The sequence below is a fragment of the Barbatula barbatula genome, assembly GCF_947034865.1.
Source record: "Barbatula barbatula genome assembly, chromosome: 7".
Lineage (NCBI taxonomy): Eukaryota > Metazoa > Chordata > Actinopteri > Cypriniformes > Nemacheilidae > Barbatula > Barbatula barbatula.
Window position 1 is genome coordinate 14,465,459 of NC_136770.1, and position 19,888 is coordinate 14,485,346.

Genomic DNA, 19,888 nt, shown 5'->3' on the forward strand with positions numbered 1-19,888 from the left:
ATTGTCTACAGATAAATCAGCAGTAAACGATTTTTCTCTTGATCAGGTGCTGAACTTGTTCTTGGCCTTGCTGCTCAGCTCCTTCAGTGCTGATAATCTGGCAGCTACAGACGACGATGGTGAGATGAACAACCTGCAGATCTCAGTGATTCGCATCAAGAAGGGCATCGCCTGGTTCAAAGTTCACATGAGGCTCCTGATTGCCCACATCCTGAAGAAGAAACCTCTGGAGGACGAAGACAAACCTCTCGACGACATGTTTGACAAGAAACTCAACATTATAGGTAACCAAACTGGCGTGGACATCAAATGTGATCTCAACTACCCCAAAAACGGAAATGGTACCACAAGTGGCATTGGCAGCAGTGTCGGAAAGTATATGATCGACGAGGAACCCATGTCCTTCATACACAACCCTAACCTAACGGTACGGGTTCCTATCGCTGTGGGAGAGTCCGACTTTGAGAACCTCAACACGGAGGACTTCAGCAGCGAGTCGGATGTGGAAAATAGCAAAGATGTAAGTATGAAGACTTTACAGCGACAGAATGTTGGAAAATGTTGCGTAGTTTTGTAAAGTGCTAGGGAATGCTACTTTATAAAAATGTTTTTACATTACTTCTCCTAAAAAAGGTTAAAGATGTGTTAGCCAGCATATTTTGGTATGAGCCACTGCATAAACATGTAGAGATTTTGGAGGCAGCTAATGGACTGCACGACTGCAGTGTTAAGACTTCTGAGAGAAAATAAAGTATGTGAAATAGTTACTGTAAAAACAGTATGACATTAAAATATAGATTCTAAATACTATCCTATACTGTATTGTACCGTATAATTTTGATATATTTAAAACCCTCTCTGGTACTTTTGTGCTGATGTTATTGTAAAAAATACTTAGTCTATTAAAGAAGAAGTGATCATTTTTATATCAGGATGGAGTAAAACCTATAAAAACGTGTAGGTAGCCTGTACAGTATTCTTAAAGGAATTGAAAATGGCTTACTGCTGCTTATTGTACAGAATTTACGGATCATCATTTTGAGGCCACAATGCTTTTAGCACCATTTTACTGTGGAAAGAGTTGGCTTGTGCATGTGGACACTGGCAAAGGTGTGAGTGTTTCTTCCTGGCGCGGTAAAATAGTTGTGTAATGTTTCATTGCAGGAAACACATTATTGAGACAATTTTATAATTTCTTGATTAAGGAAAATGTATTCATTGATAAAAGAAGGCTGCATGACTGGTCAGACTGTATAGACTAATACGATCTTAAAAAAAATGTTATAATTTTTAGTGGTTGACTAAACTTGTGTCCCATAGTTATGAGCAGAAGATAGCGGTTTTGTCTATAGAGTGTAAGTAGATAAAGACAGTGTCAGTAGTTTATTACAGACTGCAGATTACAGAAGCATGGGCGGATTAAGGCTTTGCAGGCAGTATAAGAATGTTGAGTTGTGCTATTCCTGTGATTTATTACCTTGCTGCTGCTGCTGAGTGCTGAGCCACTCAGCCAAAGAATAGATGCAGTCTACTAGATGATGTAATGCTTTTCCTTTGTTTGTTTGTGTGTGTGTGTATTTACCAAAATTGAGACATTGAAGGTGGGTTTCTAACACACTACCAGGAACAGATTATACTACAGTAGTAAACTAGAAAACCCTGGTATAGTTTCATCTTGTAGCACATCCATTTTTGTGTAATGTAACTGGGAAGTAAAACAGATAATTAGAAGAACTAATCTATTAAAGTGATAGTTCACTCAAAATGAACATTCTGTCATCGTTTACTCACCCTCTTGTGATTTCGACCTTGATGACTTTCTTTCTTCTGCACAACACAAAAGAAGATATTTTGATGAAAGTTGGTAACCGAACAGCACTGGCCCCCATTCACTTCTGCTGTATGGACACAAAACCAATGCAAGTGATGGGGGCCAGTTAACATCATTTTGCAAAATATTTTCTTTTGTATTTTGCAGAAGAAAGTCATGTAGGTTTGAGTAAATAATGACAGAATTACATTTTTTGAATGAACTATCACTTTAATATCTTAGTGACTAAATAAATCCACCTTTTGCAGTATGTCCCTTTTTACTGGGTTGTAGGGAGTGCTGAAGTCTATCCCAGCATCCCTCGAGCTGCTGGCAGGAAAACACCCTGGACTGGTGGCCAGTCTATCATACGACAAACTGTATTCATGATTAAATAAAATAATTTTACCGTAAAAACTCCCTTTATTGAACAAAAAAATGGCACTAGTAATTTATGACTTTGTGAAAGCAAATGATATAAAATAGTTTTATTAATGCATACATTAACATCGATCATCCTAAAATAAAATTGTATCTAAAAATGATAAGATGTAATCAAAACTAAAACAAACAAAAAACACTAAAATATGAAACTAATAATTAATTAAATGAAAACTAAATAACTGCAAAATTAAACGTAAACTCGCCCAAGTAGGAAATCATGTGATCTGAATGAATGATGTTAAAAAGGATGATTTTTTAAATGCCTCTCACAAGCGTACAGTACATAGATTTTCCTGTCAATGGCCTGATCTCTGTGCAAACACCAGGTCACCTTGACCCAGTTTAGACGAAACAGATCCAGTCTTGCTGAACTCCACGTGCTGAAATCTAGCCAGTGGCATCGCCGTAGTTCATCCTTGTTAGCCAATCAGAGTGTTGCTGGGTGGGTGGTCATTTTTGATTGGCCCGGCTGAGTCAGTGAGGACTGCAGTGGTAGTGCGTGAAGGTTCTTTGATGCTTTTAGCTTTTGATGCTTTTGACTGCTGTGTGTGTGTGAGTGTGTGTGTGTGTGTGTGTGTTGACGATTAAGCTTTTCTAAAACTGCTGTGTCATCCTGGTCTGCTGTGATCAGGGTCAGGCACTCCAGTAAAGATTTATGTAGCTGTTTGTGTCTTTAAATTAGCTTCAAATGATTTTAGTTGCTTGTAGTATACCTTACAATAAAATATGTATGATTATATTTTTCTATTAATCTACGGTCAACAATACTCTTATTCATTTATTAATAAGGCAGTGTAAAAAGAACATAATAATTGATGACAGTGTTGATATGTCTATTCGTATTTCATATATTCTATTGCCTATAACAGAGTAGAATAAGCCAGTTTGTCCAATTTCATACAGTATGTTCTTTTACTATGATTCTGCAATTCTTCAGACATGATAGCATATAGAGGAAAATTATCCTTTTACATAAAGGGACAGTTCAGCCAAAAATGACAATTCTGTCATGACTTACTTATTCTCTAGTTTTTCCAAACCTGTGTAAATGTATTTGTGCCCTCGAACAGAAAGAAAGATGTTTGGAAGAATGTTAGCAACTGACATTTCTAGGGCATCATTGACAACCATAGTAGAAAAAAATATGTTATTTATTCTGTTTAACAGAAAAGAAGATATTTTTAGTTATGTAGGGTGGCAAATAGATCTGGGCCAGCTTTGACTACCATTTTATATTTGTCTACTATGGTAGGCAATGATCCCCAAGAAATGTAATTTGCTAACTAAATATCTTTCCTTGTGTTCAACCAAACTAATACATTTATACAGGTTTGGAACAACTAGAGAATGAGTAAGTCATGACAGAATTGTCATTTTTGGTTGCACTTTCCCTTTGATTGTAAATAATGTAATTCTCATCATGCAATGTAATAAACTCAAATGTTACAATTTATCATTAAATGCACATTGTCTTTAAGAAAAGCCCAATGTCAGAACAGTCTGTTTTGCATCTTCTTTAAGCAAAATAGTATCATTTACTATCACAATGTTACAATCTAAAACAAACTTTTGTCTTGTGACTTTTTTTTACAAATTATTAATGCTGTGTTTTGGGATTATTGCCTCATCAAATATGTTTTGCCCTTTATGTCCTTGCATTGCATTTTTTAATTGTGGCTATTCTCAAAAGTAAATGCAGTCATGAACACATGTGTGATACCCTAATATTGCAACAAAAGTTAATCAATAAGCAATGCCTTATTTGCATAAATAGCAACAACTCATTCATCACTGTCTGATTTGCATATATACTGTAGTTTTCAACCTTGTTAATTCACCGAATATTGAGTCAAGGTTAAATATGGGTTGGGTGAATACTTATTATGCTCGACAACCAGTAGAACAGTGAAGGTTAGTGCTAAGACACATCTGGCCTCTGTTTGTAATTTACTAGTAAGATTATTGACTTGTTCTTATATCTGCTGATATCAATGTCTATATTACGATAATAATTACAGCGATCTAACATAACAGTGTTGTTCTCTGTGGAGGCCGGAAGTGATCTCTCATTGAAATGAATGAAAGCATTAGAAGTGTGAGAATGCTTAAATAAAACCTACTTTGATCTGTCTTTCCCATATATAGCTGGATGACACCAGCTCTTCCGAGGGAAGTACTATAGATATAAAGCCGGATGAGGAGGAATTGGCCGTAGTAGAGGTGGTGGAGGAGTACTTGGACCCAGATGCCTGCTGGACGGACGGTGAGCATGTGTTTGTTGACATGCAACAATCCTGTGTAGTGTTTGTATGAGTATCCTGCAAATTAAGGTTTATTGGAAGAGCAGTAGTTTGTGTTTTTGATTTTTAAATTTTACGCAATAACGTATTTTTTCAGGTTGTGTGGCACGTTACAAGTGCTGTGACGTTCCCATTACTGAAGGCTGGGGGAAGTACTGGTGGTTTCTAAGGAAAACCTGCTACCTCATTGTTGAACACAACTGGTTTGAGACACTCATCATTTTTATGATTCTGCTCAGCTCTGGAGCTCTGGTGAGACTACACACAAACACACACAGTTGTCAGATACTGTATAATGGTGTTGAATTGAAATTGCAAGAACAAACACCATTTATGCAACACATTGCAAAAGAGCTAACCTCAAGGGGCCAGAAATATTTCTTCATTAGTTTCACATTGTGGCAATATTCACTGGCACACATTCAGTTACTCCTTGTACATCTATATCGATTTAACATCTACTGCCACAGGCCCCTGACAGATAAACTCCACGAAGCAAGAGCCCCCATTGGCCAGGAGTCCTTTATTTTACACCGTTAAACTAACTTGCGCATTTCTAGTTCCATGTATAATGATTTATGCCATTTCTGAATATCAGTGAATATAAATACTGAATGTAGATACTGAAAGAACTAAGACAGCAAGAAGATTCTGGAACAGGATTAGATAATAACACACAGTGTCTTTCTTCTTGTGCAGTGTTTTACTGCATTACTAATGCACTGGAACTCTAGTTCTATTGGTGCAGGTGATTTTTAATGTGATTCAGGCTGCATTGCTTAATGTGTGGTATATGATATATGTAGGTAGCTAATGGCTATTACTATATTGCACTGTAGTGGGCCCTGCACCTCAGCAGTCTGTTCTGGGGCTGCAGTATCTCATGTCTGCTTTTAGGGACCATAGCCAAATGCTGTAGAAAAGGCCCCACATGCAGAAGATGTTGCCGCCTCTCTCTTTTTACTGTTAGGGACTGTCACCAAACTCCAATTAATGTAGAAATTTGAGCCTGTGGAAGTGGGGTTGCAGTGCCACACTTTGGTGATACAAGGGACTGTGTCGTGATAGGGGACTTTTATGTGTGTTTGTGTAAAAAAATGACTACTTACACTGTGACATAGTTAAGTGAAACAGTTTCTTCAACATTAAATAAACATTTAAACATTGAAACTGTGAAAAATTATATAAACGGTTCAGATAACCATTGCGTATTATATTTTAAATCATTTAAAGCTTTGTGTGATTTTCCTTAATAGAATGCAGGTGCTGTATTAAAAAGACAAAACCCTTTCTCTGTTTTGTCACCAAGGCATTTGAAGATGTGTACATTGAACAGAGGAAAACCATCCAGATCATTCTAGAATATGCAGACAGAGTCTTCACATACATCTTTATTTTGGAGATGTTACTGAAATGGGTGGCCTATGGGTTTGTCAAATACTTCACCAATGCATGGTGTTGGCTGGACTTCTTCATTGTGGACGTAAGTAATTTACATTGATATCCATCATTTACAGTTATTATCCCTCGTAGTACCTTAGACTGTGTAACGGTACCTTTCTGCAGGAATTGAACACCGTATAGACTGACCATTCCTCTGCCAAAAACATCAAGGGACCACTCCAGTTTTTCCAGTTTTAACAGCTTTGCTTTTCCAGTTTTAAATTTCTGCGTGTAATTCCAGTCCAGTGACTGTTGAATTTCCACAGAAACAAACCTCAGGGTCACCCAACAGCAATGTGAAAGACTGAGAAAATGCAAAAAACATATGAAGGTTGTGGCAAAAAAATCAGGCTTATTCCTTAATTTTTGAACTAGTCCTAAAATACATTTAATAATATTAGTATTGTGTTGTTTGAACTTGTTTTCTTTGCAGTATTCAAGATCTGCAAATGTTGTTGTTTGTTCATTCTAACAAGTTTATCCCATTTGGACAGTTTGTCCTCTTTCAAAATATATTCAAAAAAGATCGCGTACATGCATATGCTAAATTCTAAAAATGTAAAATAGTTTTGGAGTGGTCTCTGAAATGTTTCTGTGGCTACATGAAAAAGTTTTGTGTATGTCAATATATTTTTTTAAGCTTTAAGGCTGATCAATTAATATTATTATTTGTTATTACAAAGTGTAATATGTTTTATTCTTCTGAAATGGTAGGGTGCTCTGCTGCTGGTACAGTCTGTTCAGTGGGCTGTGGTTTTAGTCGTGTCCTAATGTCATAGTAACTGTCTATCTATTGCTATATATATTTTGGAAATGAACTGAAAGGTTCACATCTTATATAGCTGTGATTGTAAGATGTTGTATGATGTCTAATTCTAGGTTATCAACTTTCTCTCTCAATCCAGATTTTAACCCTGCATCGAAGATTACTAATCCTGTGCATGCACATATAAGGCAAACACTTGCAGTGAAACTCCAATAGCGTTCATAAAAAATTGGTGTGAAAATTGTTGAATAATTTAATATTAAGAAAAAGTATATTTTGGGAAATATTTGTACACAAATAATAATAAGGCTAAGAAAAATATCTAATATAAAATTAAAAGATAACAATTAAAACACTGACGTTTTAACCCAATTTAGGCTCCAGAAATTCTTGGGAGCAGATTAGCCATGTAGCAGTGGTAGTGAAACCATCCATGGCAATAAAAAAACAAAACCAATCTACCTTTTCAAGTCAGAAAAGCCAAAGTTTGATCAAACTAAACCCCGACCTACAATGGGAAGCAACTAAAACTGGCTTTGTGGAACAGACCTCTAATTTCCATACATAAAAGTCTTAAAGATGCAATACATCTAATTAATACAGATTATTATACCACGTCCTAACCAAATTCAATGCGATAAGATTCCAGCGTTAAGCAATTTGTCCGTCCACATGGAACTGGAAGATGGGGTGTGGCATGAGAATCAATCGCAAAAAACAGCCAATCAGACTGCAGTTGATCATGCCTCCAATTTCATGACTCTTGGGATGCCTCATCGGACGCTACGCTATCATTGCTATAATTTCAGATTCTAAATTTTTATAAGCAGTTTTTCATCATTCATGTTTTTATGAAACGTGCAGATCTTCCAACGAATGAGATTGCAGTGTGAGCAGGGCTGTCAACAGAAATGTGGCAGAAATAGAAACTGGTTAGGACGAAATCTCTGAATAACATGGAAAATATAATTTTTATCGTGTTACGTGGCATCGTTTCGCTTTTGGTTTGGACACGGTGAAAAAATCCTACGGGTATCTGTCAATGAGAGTGCACATTCAATAAAAATGTGTGTTTGCTGAGCGTTGTGTGTTTTAGAAAATCCTAAACAAAAGTATTGATAGTTTATTGTCCCTGACAGGCACTGTAACCTTGTCTCTCTATAGTGCTGAAGGACACACAGGGCCTGAGGGGCCATAAGAGGGCCGAGAAGTGAGGGGCCAGGGTAAGGTCTCTGTGTCAGGACTCTCTTGTACTTTGCCAGGAGTTCCTCTCTCTCTGCCTACTTACTCTCCCAAACTGCCCTGTTACCCTAATGACTCTCGTGTGTACCGTACAGTATGCGGTTGGTGTTCGTACAGTATGTATCGTGCGTATTTTGTGTGTACAAAGTAAAGTGAATGTGCTTGTAAGTTTGTGCACACCTCTTCTCTAAATGTGTTCCTTCACCTGTGTTTTGTTCTCTTTTTGCAACTATCTCAACCACAAGTTTCCTTCCAGGTTTGCTGTGTTTCCAAGCATCATCTGCCTGAAATAGCAAAACCAAATCTCATACTAAGATAAAACAAGGGTGGCCCAACATGCCTATAACTCTGAGTGGTTAACCCCATGTTTAACATTAATCTCCTGTCTTTCTTTCTTTCTTTCTTTCTTTCTTTTTTTCTTTCTTTCTTTCATTCTTCGTTTCTTTCTTTCTTTCTTTCCTTCCTCTTTTGTTGAATCCACATATGTGCATACATACATGAGCTTGTGTTTGTATGTGTATGTATATATGTGTTTACTGCCTCTCCAGTGTCGACATACAGTTCAGTAGGGTTTCTCTCTCTCTCTCCCCGATGTCCTCTTTGACTCTCTCTTTCCTCTCTTGCTCTTTCTCTCTTTGTGTAGGTGTCTATAGTCAGCCTTGTAGCTAATGCGCTGGGCTACTCAGACTTGGGCCCCATAAAGTCCCTGAGGACTTTGAGGGCTCTCAGGCCCCTGAGAGCTTTGTCCCGGTTTGAGGGCATGAGGGTAAGATTCAGGGCTGCCCCATGCATGCCAGTCACTCCGTGAGAACACGGGCGCATGCTGTAAACCACCATTGTGCATTGTGCACACAGCTATAAAGGAATAAGCAAATCTGTGAGGATTGTGGAAATCCAAATGACATTGTAGCGGCTAAACTTTCACTTCAAGTGCATGTGTTTGAAAACTATATCCGCATGGAAAAGTTTCAACATTGAGTCATGATGCAGCTGAAATGTTTCTTTTTTTACTTAATTGGTTAGATTTCTGAATGATGACATTTCATGGGTATTTTAATTGACACCACAAATGATCTAATAGCTACTTTTCCGAAAATATATGGTTTTTGAATAAACACGAGACAAAACCATCAGGGGATATTAATGTAAAGCTGCCTCATCACAATCATTAATTTATTTTATGTTTTTATTGTTAATTGGGCCATTTATGCAACAGCATTAGTTGAAGGCCTGTTTGTGATCTTTTAAGCATCTAAATGTCTTAAAGTTTCACTGTTTCTAAAAAAATTACTTTTGCTCAAGTCTTTTCACAACCAAAACCCATTCCCATGCTCTTTTTTCACTATGCATATTTTCTGCACCACAACATAAATTCTACAATGTTTGTATCCTTACTTTACCTACTTACTTGTTTCACATTATTACCAAATAATGTAAATAATACAAGCACAGATGTCTCTTTGGCTCGTTGATTCATAATTTATCAAGCCTTTTATTTTATTATAACCAATATAATCTCATTTAGAAATTTCTTTTTTTTTATTATTTCTGAGTAAAAAATGTTGACTTATGCAAAAAACAACCATCAGTATACCAAAAACTTTAGAATCACTTATAACACTTGTACGATCATGGGAATATAATTTGCATAATACATTTTCAAGTCAAGCAACATAGTTAAGGATGTTATTAAGGACCATATTTATCATAGTTTTTTAATACACATATTGGTATTCCAAACTCTGTGTCCATCTATGTCACCAGCTCTTTTGTCATTGCTAATCATGTAGTATGCATGCTCTTTGTGGTATATCAGAATGCCATGTACCTCTCTAGGCTCTAGTAAGAATTACACCACTCATTAATTACAGTGAGTTACAGTAGTAGGATTTGTTAACATGGTTAACTATTTATGTTACTAAAAAGGGGGCCATGGCTTCTGCTAAACGTGTGCCCGCATGCGCTCATATTGGCTTATCGTATCTGATCATCAATCAATCAAACAATGTTCCAAAGGGGGTCTCACACTGGACAAGAAGCGCCAACTGTTAAAATTATTTTTGTAAAAACGTACTACTGTACTGTAAGTGTATGCAAACTGACGACGCCATTAGATATCTTTCAGGCGTGCGTTTAATGTTCTTTAATCAATTTCTTTGTTCTGATGAAAACAGAGAAAGATATTTGGAACAATGCTTATAACCAGACAGATCTTGCCCCCATTGACTCCCACAGTAGGAAAAATTACATTTTCATGTTCTGTTGAACACAAAAGATGATATTTTGAAGAATGTAAGACAGCAAACAGTTCTGGGGGCACTTTTGATTTCCATTGTATTTTTTCCTTCTATGGTAGTCAATGGGGGGCAAAATCTGTCTGGTTATAAGCATTATTTCACTTCTCTGTGTTCAGCAAAACAAAGACATTTATAAAGACTTGGTACAACACCAAGGTAAGTAAATGATGAGCGAATGTACATTTTTGGGTGAGGTATACCTTTAAACCTGGCCCATCCTTAATCAGAAGTAGATGGTAAACTTACACATACACCTGCGCGTCCGGTGTGTGATGCCCATAACGTCACAGCTTTTGCATGTACCGTGAGTAAGAGGGAACTGGAACGGCAAGAGACTTCCTCTACATGTCTTACTGTATTTTTCAATTTCAACCTTGTGGTGATTGGATGCCTAATATAATGTTTTTTTTGCATCAATAAGCAATGTACTGGTATGGAAAGAGGAAAATATTGTATATAACTCGGAGAGAAATCAATGCAATTGTCCTACTTTAAACTTCGCAGTGAGATATAAACTGTCTGTTAGTTTTTCTTATGTTACATTTTTCAGTTCACCAGAATTTCAATCTAATCATATAGAAAAGAAAGAACTTTAGTTTTTTATAACCATCCCCACTTTAAAGGCGGGGTGTCGGATTTCTCCTAGCCGTTGTTGATGTTCAAATCACCAAAACAAACACACCCCTACTTCAGTCTTTCACATTCGTCAGTGCTCGGCTCGACTAATGTTTTTCCTGTGCACTGTGCACCTTACTGCTGATTGGCTACGAGGTTGTTTTGGTACTTGACCCAACTTTGTCTAAACAAGTGTAATTCGGAAATCGGACACCCTGCCTTTAATGTTAAGGTGGTAGTTATTGATTAGATTTTTCTTAATAATGTAGCGAGCTTTAAAAATACTTTCCCTAAATCCATGCCAGTTTTTACATCTTGGTATTGTCATCTTTGTAATTTAAGTTACAATATTCACTACCGTTCAGAGGTTTAGGGTCACTAGTTATTATTATGTAGCATATTACGATGAAAGTAAATGTATGAATTACACAAATGTAACTTTGCGAATTATGTTGTGATGAATCAAAACAGCACAAGCTTTGATTTGTTTTATTTCACGCATGCATTTTAAACAATATTGAAAGTGTTGGACTTTTATTGGCTGCTTTGTCTGCATTATTTAGTCAATGTCATACATTTCAAAAACACATTTTTTTTGCAATAAAAGAAGCTAACATGTTTCACTTATATTTTTGTCTACAAAACATTTAAGCATACATCTCCTAAACAAGCTCAAAATAAATATTTCAAGTGACCCTAAACTTTTGAACAGTGGTGTTTTTGTATTTCTCCACGCTCTTTGTGTCATTAGGGGTTACGAAAAAAAAAACAGAAAATCACATTTACGTCCTCTTAATTTGTTTTGCACAGATGTTTATGATGCAAATTTCACATGCATAAATAATAATCAGCAAACAATGGCCATATGTTGACCAAATTACTGAATGCAAAACTTTTGTAGAATCTGTTGAATGTGCAGAATGTTTGATTGAATTGTAAAAGAGCTTGGAGACAAACATTTAATGTTTAACATCATAACATCACAGCATTGGTGCTGTTAACGCCAGGCACCCAGTGCAATATAAACTAACTCTCTTTCTCTTTTATTTCTCGTTTTGATCGTTCTCCCCATCCTACCCCCAATCTGTGTGGGTCTGCAGGTTGTTGTGAATGCTCTGGTGGGTGCCATTCCCTCCATTATGAATGTGCTGTTGGTGTGTTTAATCTTCTGGCTGATCTTCAGCATCATGGGTGTCAATCTGTTTGCTGGGAAGTACTACTATTGCTTCAATGAGACATCAGAGAAGTACTTTAAGCCTGATGTGGTCGACAACAAAACACAATGCTTTGAACTCATCAACTCAAACAACACAGAAGTCCGTTGGAAGAACGTGAAGATCAATTTCGACAATGTGGGCGCTGGTTACCTGGCACTCCTGCAAGTGGTACCTGACTTTTTCTTGCTGTTTTACACCTTTTGTGTGCGAGTTGTTTGGAGCAAGATTTCACAGCTTTTCTTTTTGTGACCTAGGCAACTTTCAAAGGTTGGATGGACATCATGTATGCTGCCGTGGATTCCAGGGGGGTGAGAAACATTTTATAGCTTCTTGAAAAACTTATTTATGTTTTAGTTGATGGTGTGACAGTGGGCAGAGGTCAACAATATCAAGTGAGTCACTTGTTTTGTTGTTTGTTATTTGCAGGTTGAGGACCAGCCAATCTATGAGGACAACATGTACATGTATATATATTTTGTGGTCTTCATAATCTTCGGCTCCTTCTTCACTCTGAATCTTTTTATTGGTGTCATCATCGACAACTTTAACCAACAGAAGAAAAAGATAAGTGTCTCGGTTTCTCTTTTCAATAAAATTTACTTTACAAGTCACTTGAATTTAAATATTGATATTAACATAGTGAATATAATTAATTTTATATAATTTAAAAGGAAGCTAAAATTGGTTAAATTGTTTTTATGTGTTCAAGTAATGGGAAAACATGTGTTAGCGTGTTAATAGTTATTTTTCACTGTATGATGTGTACGCCCATTGTCAAGATAATCAAAGCTGCGACTATCACATATTTTACACTGTTACATACTGTATGTAAAATGTTGGAACTTTAAAGTTAAAGCAAAGCTGTGGAGAAAGAATTTCTCACTATAAGGTCACTGATGCACGTTTCCTCAACTAGTACCAATACACAACACAATCATGACTTATTATCAATTGTTTTAATCAATGATCAAACATTTTAAGATTGACAAACAATGGCACATCTGGACAGCTTCCACTCTATAGACCCTTCACAAACAAAATGAAGATCTTATGTGCCACAGTTTCATGATATCATCATAATATAAGATTATTTGCAAATATTTGCAGGTCACTTTTCGATATACTTAAAGCCATTCAACTAATTTTATACATTTTAACAAAAAGTACCAAGATTATGTTTGTATAGGTTAACAAATGCAACCATTTTACTTACATTTAGCTTTTTCAATCTTGCGATTAAAAAGTGATGTGGCTTAATTTAATTCAAATCATTCTTAATGACTTTCAATTTAGGAGCTTAGACTAAGTTTTAGCTGTAGTGTGCTATGCTAAAGTGATTTGTTTGAATGAGTTGATATGTGAGCTCATATGAACATCAAGACTGTTGTAGGTTGTAACCAGTGTTTTTTCGTCCCTATACTTTGGAGGTCAGGATATCTTCATGACAGAAGAGCAGAAAAAGTACTACAACGCTATGAAGAAACTAGGTTCGAAGAAGCCTCAGAAGCCCATCCCCAGGCCGCTGGTATGCAGACACAAGTTTCTTAAGGCCATGCCACCACCTCTCAAACCATTCCAAGTCAATGACTGTCCTTCTAATCGCCATTTTCTCTTTCTCTGCATTTCTTATTTCCTTGGCAGAACAAAATCCAGGGGATGGTATTTGACTTTGTCACCCAGCAGGCCTTTGATATCTGTATTATGATACTTATCTGTCTGAACATGGTAACTATGATGGTGGAAACAGATGATCAGTCGGCTGAGACAGAGAACATCCTGTACTGGGTAAACTTCATATTCATCGTGGCTTTCACCGGCGAGTTTGTCCTGAAGCTGTTTGCTCTGCGACACTACTATTTCACCAACGGCTGGAACATCTTTGACTGCGTTGTTGTCATTCTGTCCGTTGTTGGTGAGTACTGCACCCGAATGGGATTTTTTTAACTAGACTGGCATTAACATTAATGTTGTAAATGGATCATTTACCCAAATATAAAAATTCGGTCATCATTTATTCACCCTCACATTGCACATTTATTTTGGGACAATTATTAAAGTTTTTCTTTGCTCTGTTTTTCAGGTATGTTCCTGGCAGACCTGATTGAGAAGTACTTTGTGTCACCAACCTTGTTCAGGGTAATCCGTCTGGCTCGAATCGGCCGCATTCTGCGTCTCATCAAAGGAGCCAAGGGCATCCGGACATTACTGTTCGCTCTGATGATGTCACTTCCTGCTCTGTTTAACATTGGTCTGCTGCTTTTCCTCGTCATGTTCATCTTCTCCATTTTTGGCATGTCTAACTTTGCCTACGTAAAGCGAGAAGTAGGAATCGATGACATGTATAACTTTGAAACCTTTGGCAATAGCATGATCTGTCTATTCATGATCACCACGTCAGCCGGCTGGGACGGTCTCTTAGCTCCAATCTTGAACTATCCGCCTGACTGCGACCCTGAGAAAGAAAACCCAGGAACCACCGTTAAAGGTGACTGTGGTAATCCTTCAGTGGGAATCTTCTTCTTTGTCATGTACATCATTGTTTCCTTCCTGATCGTGGTGAACATGTACATCGCCATCATCTTGGAGAACTTCAGCGTTGCTACTGAGGAGAGCGCAGATCCGCTGTGTGAAGATGACTTTGAGTCCTTCTACGAGATCTGGGAGAAGTTTGACCCGGATGCTTGTCAGTTCATAACGTTTGCCAAGCTTCCAGACTTTGCAGATACGTTAGAGCATCCTCTCCGTGTGCCAAAGCCAAACATCATCGAGCTGATCGCCATGGATCTGCCAATGGTAAGCGGCGACCGCATACACTGCTTAGACATTCTGTTTGCCTTCACCAAGCGTGTGCTGGGTGACAGCGGCGACCTGGATATGATGCGGCAGCAAATGGAGGAGCGCTTCGTGGCGGCAAATCCCTCCAAAGTTTCCTATGAGCCCATCACTACCACGCTGCGCCGCAAACAGGAGGAGGTGTCGGCCCTGGTGATCCAGAGAGCGTTCCGCGCGCACCTGGCACACCGGGGCTTCATCTGCAAGCGCAGGCCTGCCAACAACAAACTTGAAAACGGAGGTGCCAATCAGGAGAAGAAAGAAGGCACCCCCTCCACCGCATCCCTGCCATCTTACGACAGCGTTACCAAGCCTGAGAAGGAAAAGCAAGACGACAACAACGAAGGAAAGGGACGCAAAGAGAAAGGCAGAAACCAAAAAGACGTCAGGGAATCCAAGTGTTAAGGACGAAGAAACTCATGGACAGTTTTAATGATCATGACAATATAATAACGAAACAACTGTCAATTCAAGTGAATGGAATCCCTGAATCCAAGTATACAGATGTACAGATTAAAAACAATATTTAAGTAACTCAACAAAAAAATTGTTTACAAGCGTCACAGGTGCATCGATGCGGAAAAAGCGTTGGGGTTCCTCAAAGCTTGAAGACTCTTAAAAGTTAAACCAAACATAATCAGCTTCCTGTGTGACACTGTTGCATCAAGACTTGATTCAAACAATATCAAATACGAGTTTCAAAAGACTGATACTTGATCAAACGTATTTTAGAGGGCTATATCGTGCTTCAGTATGGAACTCCTCACCGAGCGGGAATGCGATAATCCGCACGGGAGAGCGGGGATTGACCGCCCTTACGATCCCATGCTTACAAACTGCGTCGTTCCAGAAACACTGCTATTCATGACAGAATCAGCTTCCCGCAGCGGATGGTGGAGGAGTCTGCACCGTTTCATTTCATAAATGTGTACGAACTCGAGAAAGTGTTGCGAGTGAGCCGGATTGACATGAGTGTGAACAAAGCCAAGAGTCTGGCTAAACTACCACCGGCCTCTTTGCGTTTGTTAGCGTTGAATATCTTTTACATGGTCTTTACATTATATTTGAGCGGCAAAAAAAGGAGAAGCGGGAGAAAAAATTCACATTCGACATTTTGCCCATGTCACCCTCAGTACTTGTGTCATGATAACTTTGTTATACCTGCATCTAAAGGCTTTTTCTACATGGGCTTCCACACCGATAGGACCGGGGGCAATAACCAGGGGCCCCCAATACACATCTCCAAATGAATAACAAAGTATTGTGCTTGTTCAATGCATAGAAATGACTTGCATGATGGCATGTTTTGATCAGAAATTTTGCATGAATATTCATAGTCCACGAAACACTAATACTGACCACCACAGTGGCTTGATAACGTTTTAGGCTGTCCACTGGATAAATTTACTACCAGAAACTTGATAGAGCATAATTTGATACTGATACAACCCAATTGGCCTCTACAAACATCTCCTCTACTTACCATTACGAAGTAGACGATTAAATAGACAGGATTTGGGATGGTGCAAAATGCCTGTGACTTACATTGAAACAAATGCTAGCATTGTGGCACATTATTGGAGAGAAAGGGGTCATCCTATTTTTCGCTGCTCAGGAGACAACGGATGGGAAAAGTTGTGTGCGTATGGAGACAGAAGGAAACAATACAAATATGAACACTGTAATTCCTAAAGCTTCTTATTTTATTTGTATGCAGCAATATCGCTTACCTCACCTACGGCACTGCCCACGCCGCGGGTTATATGGTAGGTGGGTCCTGGGAGGGGCAGGGGGGGGGGCTGTTCGGAGGGACGGTCCGGGCATTATTAGGGTGTAGCAAGTTGGTTGGCATTTTTTATCCTCAATCAGGGGTACGATTAGATGAGCTATAACCGTTTCTGGGAAAGTGGCAGTTTTATTTTAGACGAATATTACTTTAACCAGTTTTGCAGCGTGTCTGTTTTATGTGTAATATGTCTCATTACTTGTTTGTCCCTAACTGAACTTTATCTGTTTATGAAGCCATCACATCTTCAGCAATGGTTTGATTGTAGCCAGGGCAAGGACATTGCGACTTGAGAAAGACAGCGAGCCAGTTGGGCAGTCACAGCTGTCAAAAGAGAAGCCAAAGATGTTTGTTTCATTATTAAGTGTGTGTCTGGAAGTTCCTGGAATGTCTCAGGGGAGGAAGAACCGATCCCCTCCCCTATAGCACTTTCAGACTAATGCTTGTTGAGCTTTCCCATTCTTCTCAGGATACAACACAGATGTATCATTGTGACTCTGATGTCATCAATAAGGGCCTTCACGTTGGGTCCCGAGAATGTTTGTAAGATGGGGCGGAGCTAAGGCAGGAGCACTCCCACCTCATTAAACTCATGGAAAGAAAAGCGTAGGGCTATTTGAGATGGAGCTGACCCCAAGCAGCTTCTGAGTTTGTTCTATTCTAGGTATGAGAAACCACTTGGAGGCAATGAAATTCGATGTGCAAAATCAGGACAGTTCTGTTATATGGAACACAGGGCCTTTGATTTCAACGTGCAGTTCTTCAACCCCTGGTCTGCCTTGTTTTCATTAGTAGACCACCACATTAATGCCAAATAACCATTAGGCACTGGTCCCGCAGAAGCTTATTTACTGTGAGCCGGGCAACTCGTACATCAACCCTACTACATTTTCAGTTTTTTTTGTGATGTCAGCTGTTTACCCTTAACCCTTCATCTGATGGTCCAGTTGCTGCATGCGAGGGTGTTGACTCGAACCAAAACAAAAAGCTCAGCAATGCTCATACCATTCTCATTTATGCACCCATGCAGGCTCGAGTGTAAAAACGCAAAAATGAACAAAAATAGACTATAACAAATAACAGAACAGTCATTTAAATAAAAAAAACGAGTTACAAAAAATATATTGTACAGTATAGGCTATGTTATAAGCTGCACAAAATGCTGAAAAGTTAAGAATGAACTTTTTAAGAAACTATAAATAATGTAATATATCATTTTATTTAACGGCATGCATCGTTTTTTTGTAAATACTGAAGTACTTTAAAAGATTACTGCTATTACTCGAATACCGAAAAGTAATTATAACATTATTATTAGAATGGCTTCACTCATTGCCCTGGTCTCACTTGTAGACTTTGACATATTTGTTAGAAGGTGTAGATTTTTTTGAGACACTTTTCACATTAAAGAGGGAATTCCAATATATGTTAAAAGCAAAAAGTATATATAAATCTATACAGAACTCAAGGCATATATAGAGCTATACACTACATATGTATTTACGTATACATGTATATGTACATATGTGTATATATATGCACACGTATACATATGTATGTATATACGATAAGAAAGCACTGTCCTCCTCCATGTTGACCTCTGCTTGGTGTGGAGGGGAAGCACCACTGGCTGTCATTTGCTTGTTTACTTTTGTGCAATACATTCAGTGAACGACCAAAACTTCTGGCCTGGCGCCCACAGCGTGTGCTTGTGTACACGTGTATTCGATGGAGTGCATGTCCGCGTGGGGTCCAGCTTTCAATGCACGGTGATGTACTGGCTGCTCGCTATGGCTTATGCCGCCCGTTTTCGGGAGGGGAATGCACTACCAGCAATTCATTTACACCCTGTGTGAATACATCTTACCGCCCCTTCCACCCAACTTGCATACATATGCACCAGAGGACACATGCACTTCTCTGTTTTCATCTTCCAGTCCAATCGCCAAATGCCATCATCTTTCAGTCGGAGTCTGAGAGCGAGTGTGTGGGATGGGGTTGGGGGGAAAGTGTGTGGCAGTTCAGTCACTTTAAATGTGTGTACTGCAGCTTGACTTTAAAGCTTAGCTTGTTCTTCATCTCTTAGATGCACAGCAATGCAATTTGAAGTTTTAGGTGTGGTTAGGCTTTACCTTATGCTTTTCTTGTCTTTGTACGTTTGTTTAAGGTGCCTTTTGCTGCCAGATTTCGTTTGTTGACAATGTAGATGATGTTGCATAAAATTCTCCTAAACAAGTGGAGCTTGTTTCAAATGAGCACTGGGAGAAGAACTGTACTAAAGAATGTCTGTGACATCTATTAAAAAGCAAAAAAGAAACAAAAAACACAAAATGTAAAAAAAAGACAAAAAACAGAAACATTAAAAGAAAAAAGAAAACTTAACTGGCATCAGCCTGACTTCATCATCAGAGATTGTCCGATAGCATGGGGCGAAAAAATGGAGTGCAGCGGTCACTCGATGAATCTCTCAAAGGTCGAGTGTCTAGAAAGAGATACAGTTTGACTTCTGTGCTCAGCTTCTGTTAATTTTCAGCCACTTGTTTTAATTTTTCTATAAATACTGATTTCTGTCGATTCTTTTGTAGCATGACTGAGATGCTATTTCCTTCTTTTGCTGACAATATCTCAAGTGGTTTTTGGTTCATAATGTTGTTCTTTATCTCCTGCCACTGATGTTGGAGAGGAGAGGGTGTGTTGCACAACCACTTGACTTAGCGAGAATCTGTGAAAGATTGTCTTCATTTGAGCACGAAACCTTTTTCCAAACAATAAAGCAGCCTTCCAGTTACGCTTGAGTGCTTGTGTTTTTCTTACTTCCGGTGAGGACACCGGTAATGTATTTCATTTTTGGATACAAGAGCATGTGCATAAAGCGTGTTTGTGTAGCGCAAATTTGGTACTGTATGGATAAATGGAAAAATGAATATTTAAAGGTGAAGTGTCATTTTTTTCAATGTAAAAAAACTCAATTTAACAACTGCAAGAAAGCCACCTTATTTACATCAGGGTTCTGGTTGTTTATGTTCAACTGTGGACAGTATATGTATGAAAAAGTTTTGTTTTACTCTGAGGGAACATTTCACCCTCAAACCTTCCCCATTCTCAGATAAATTGGAAAAGGAAAATTCATACTAAC

The 19,888-nt window shown here is 38.3% G+C and overlaps 1 protein-coding gene across 1 annotated transcript in view; it reads left to right on the forward strand.

Annotated features, from left to right (window-relative positions):
* scn8ab (sodium channel, voltage gated, type VIII, alpha subunit b) overlaps positions 1–19,533 on the forward strand; it is a 53,234-nt gene extending 33,701 nt beyond the window's left edge. The window contains exons 17-27 of the mRNA XM_079460438.1: positions 47–520; positions 4,400–4,517; positions 4,652–4,806; positions 5,864–6,037; positions 8,649–8,771; positions 12,018–12,302; positions 12,389–12,442; positions 12,561–12,710; positions 13,567–13,659; positions 13,776–14,046; positions 14,215–19,533. Of these exons, the coding sequence (XP_079316564.1) occupies positions 47–520; positions 4,400–4,517; positions 4,652–4,806; positions 5,864–6,037; positions 8,649–8,771; positions 12,018–12,302; positions 12,389–12,442; positions 12,561–12,710; positions 13,567–13,659; positions 13,776–14,046; positions 14,215–15,371 (3,054 nt within the window). The 3' untranslated portion in view covers positions 15,372–19,533. The remainder of the gene's footprint in view (positions 1–46; positions 521–4,399; positions 4,518–4,651; positions 4,807–5,863; positions 6,038–8,648; positions 8,772–12,017; positions 12,303–12,388; positions 12,443–12,560; positions 12,711–13,566; positions 13,660–13,775; positions 14,047–14,214) is intronic.
* The last annotated feature ends 355 nt before the right edge of the window (positions 19,534–19,888 follow it).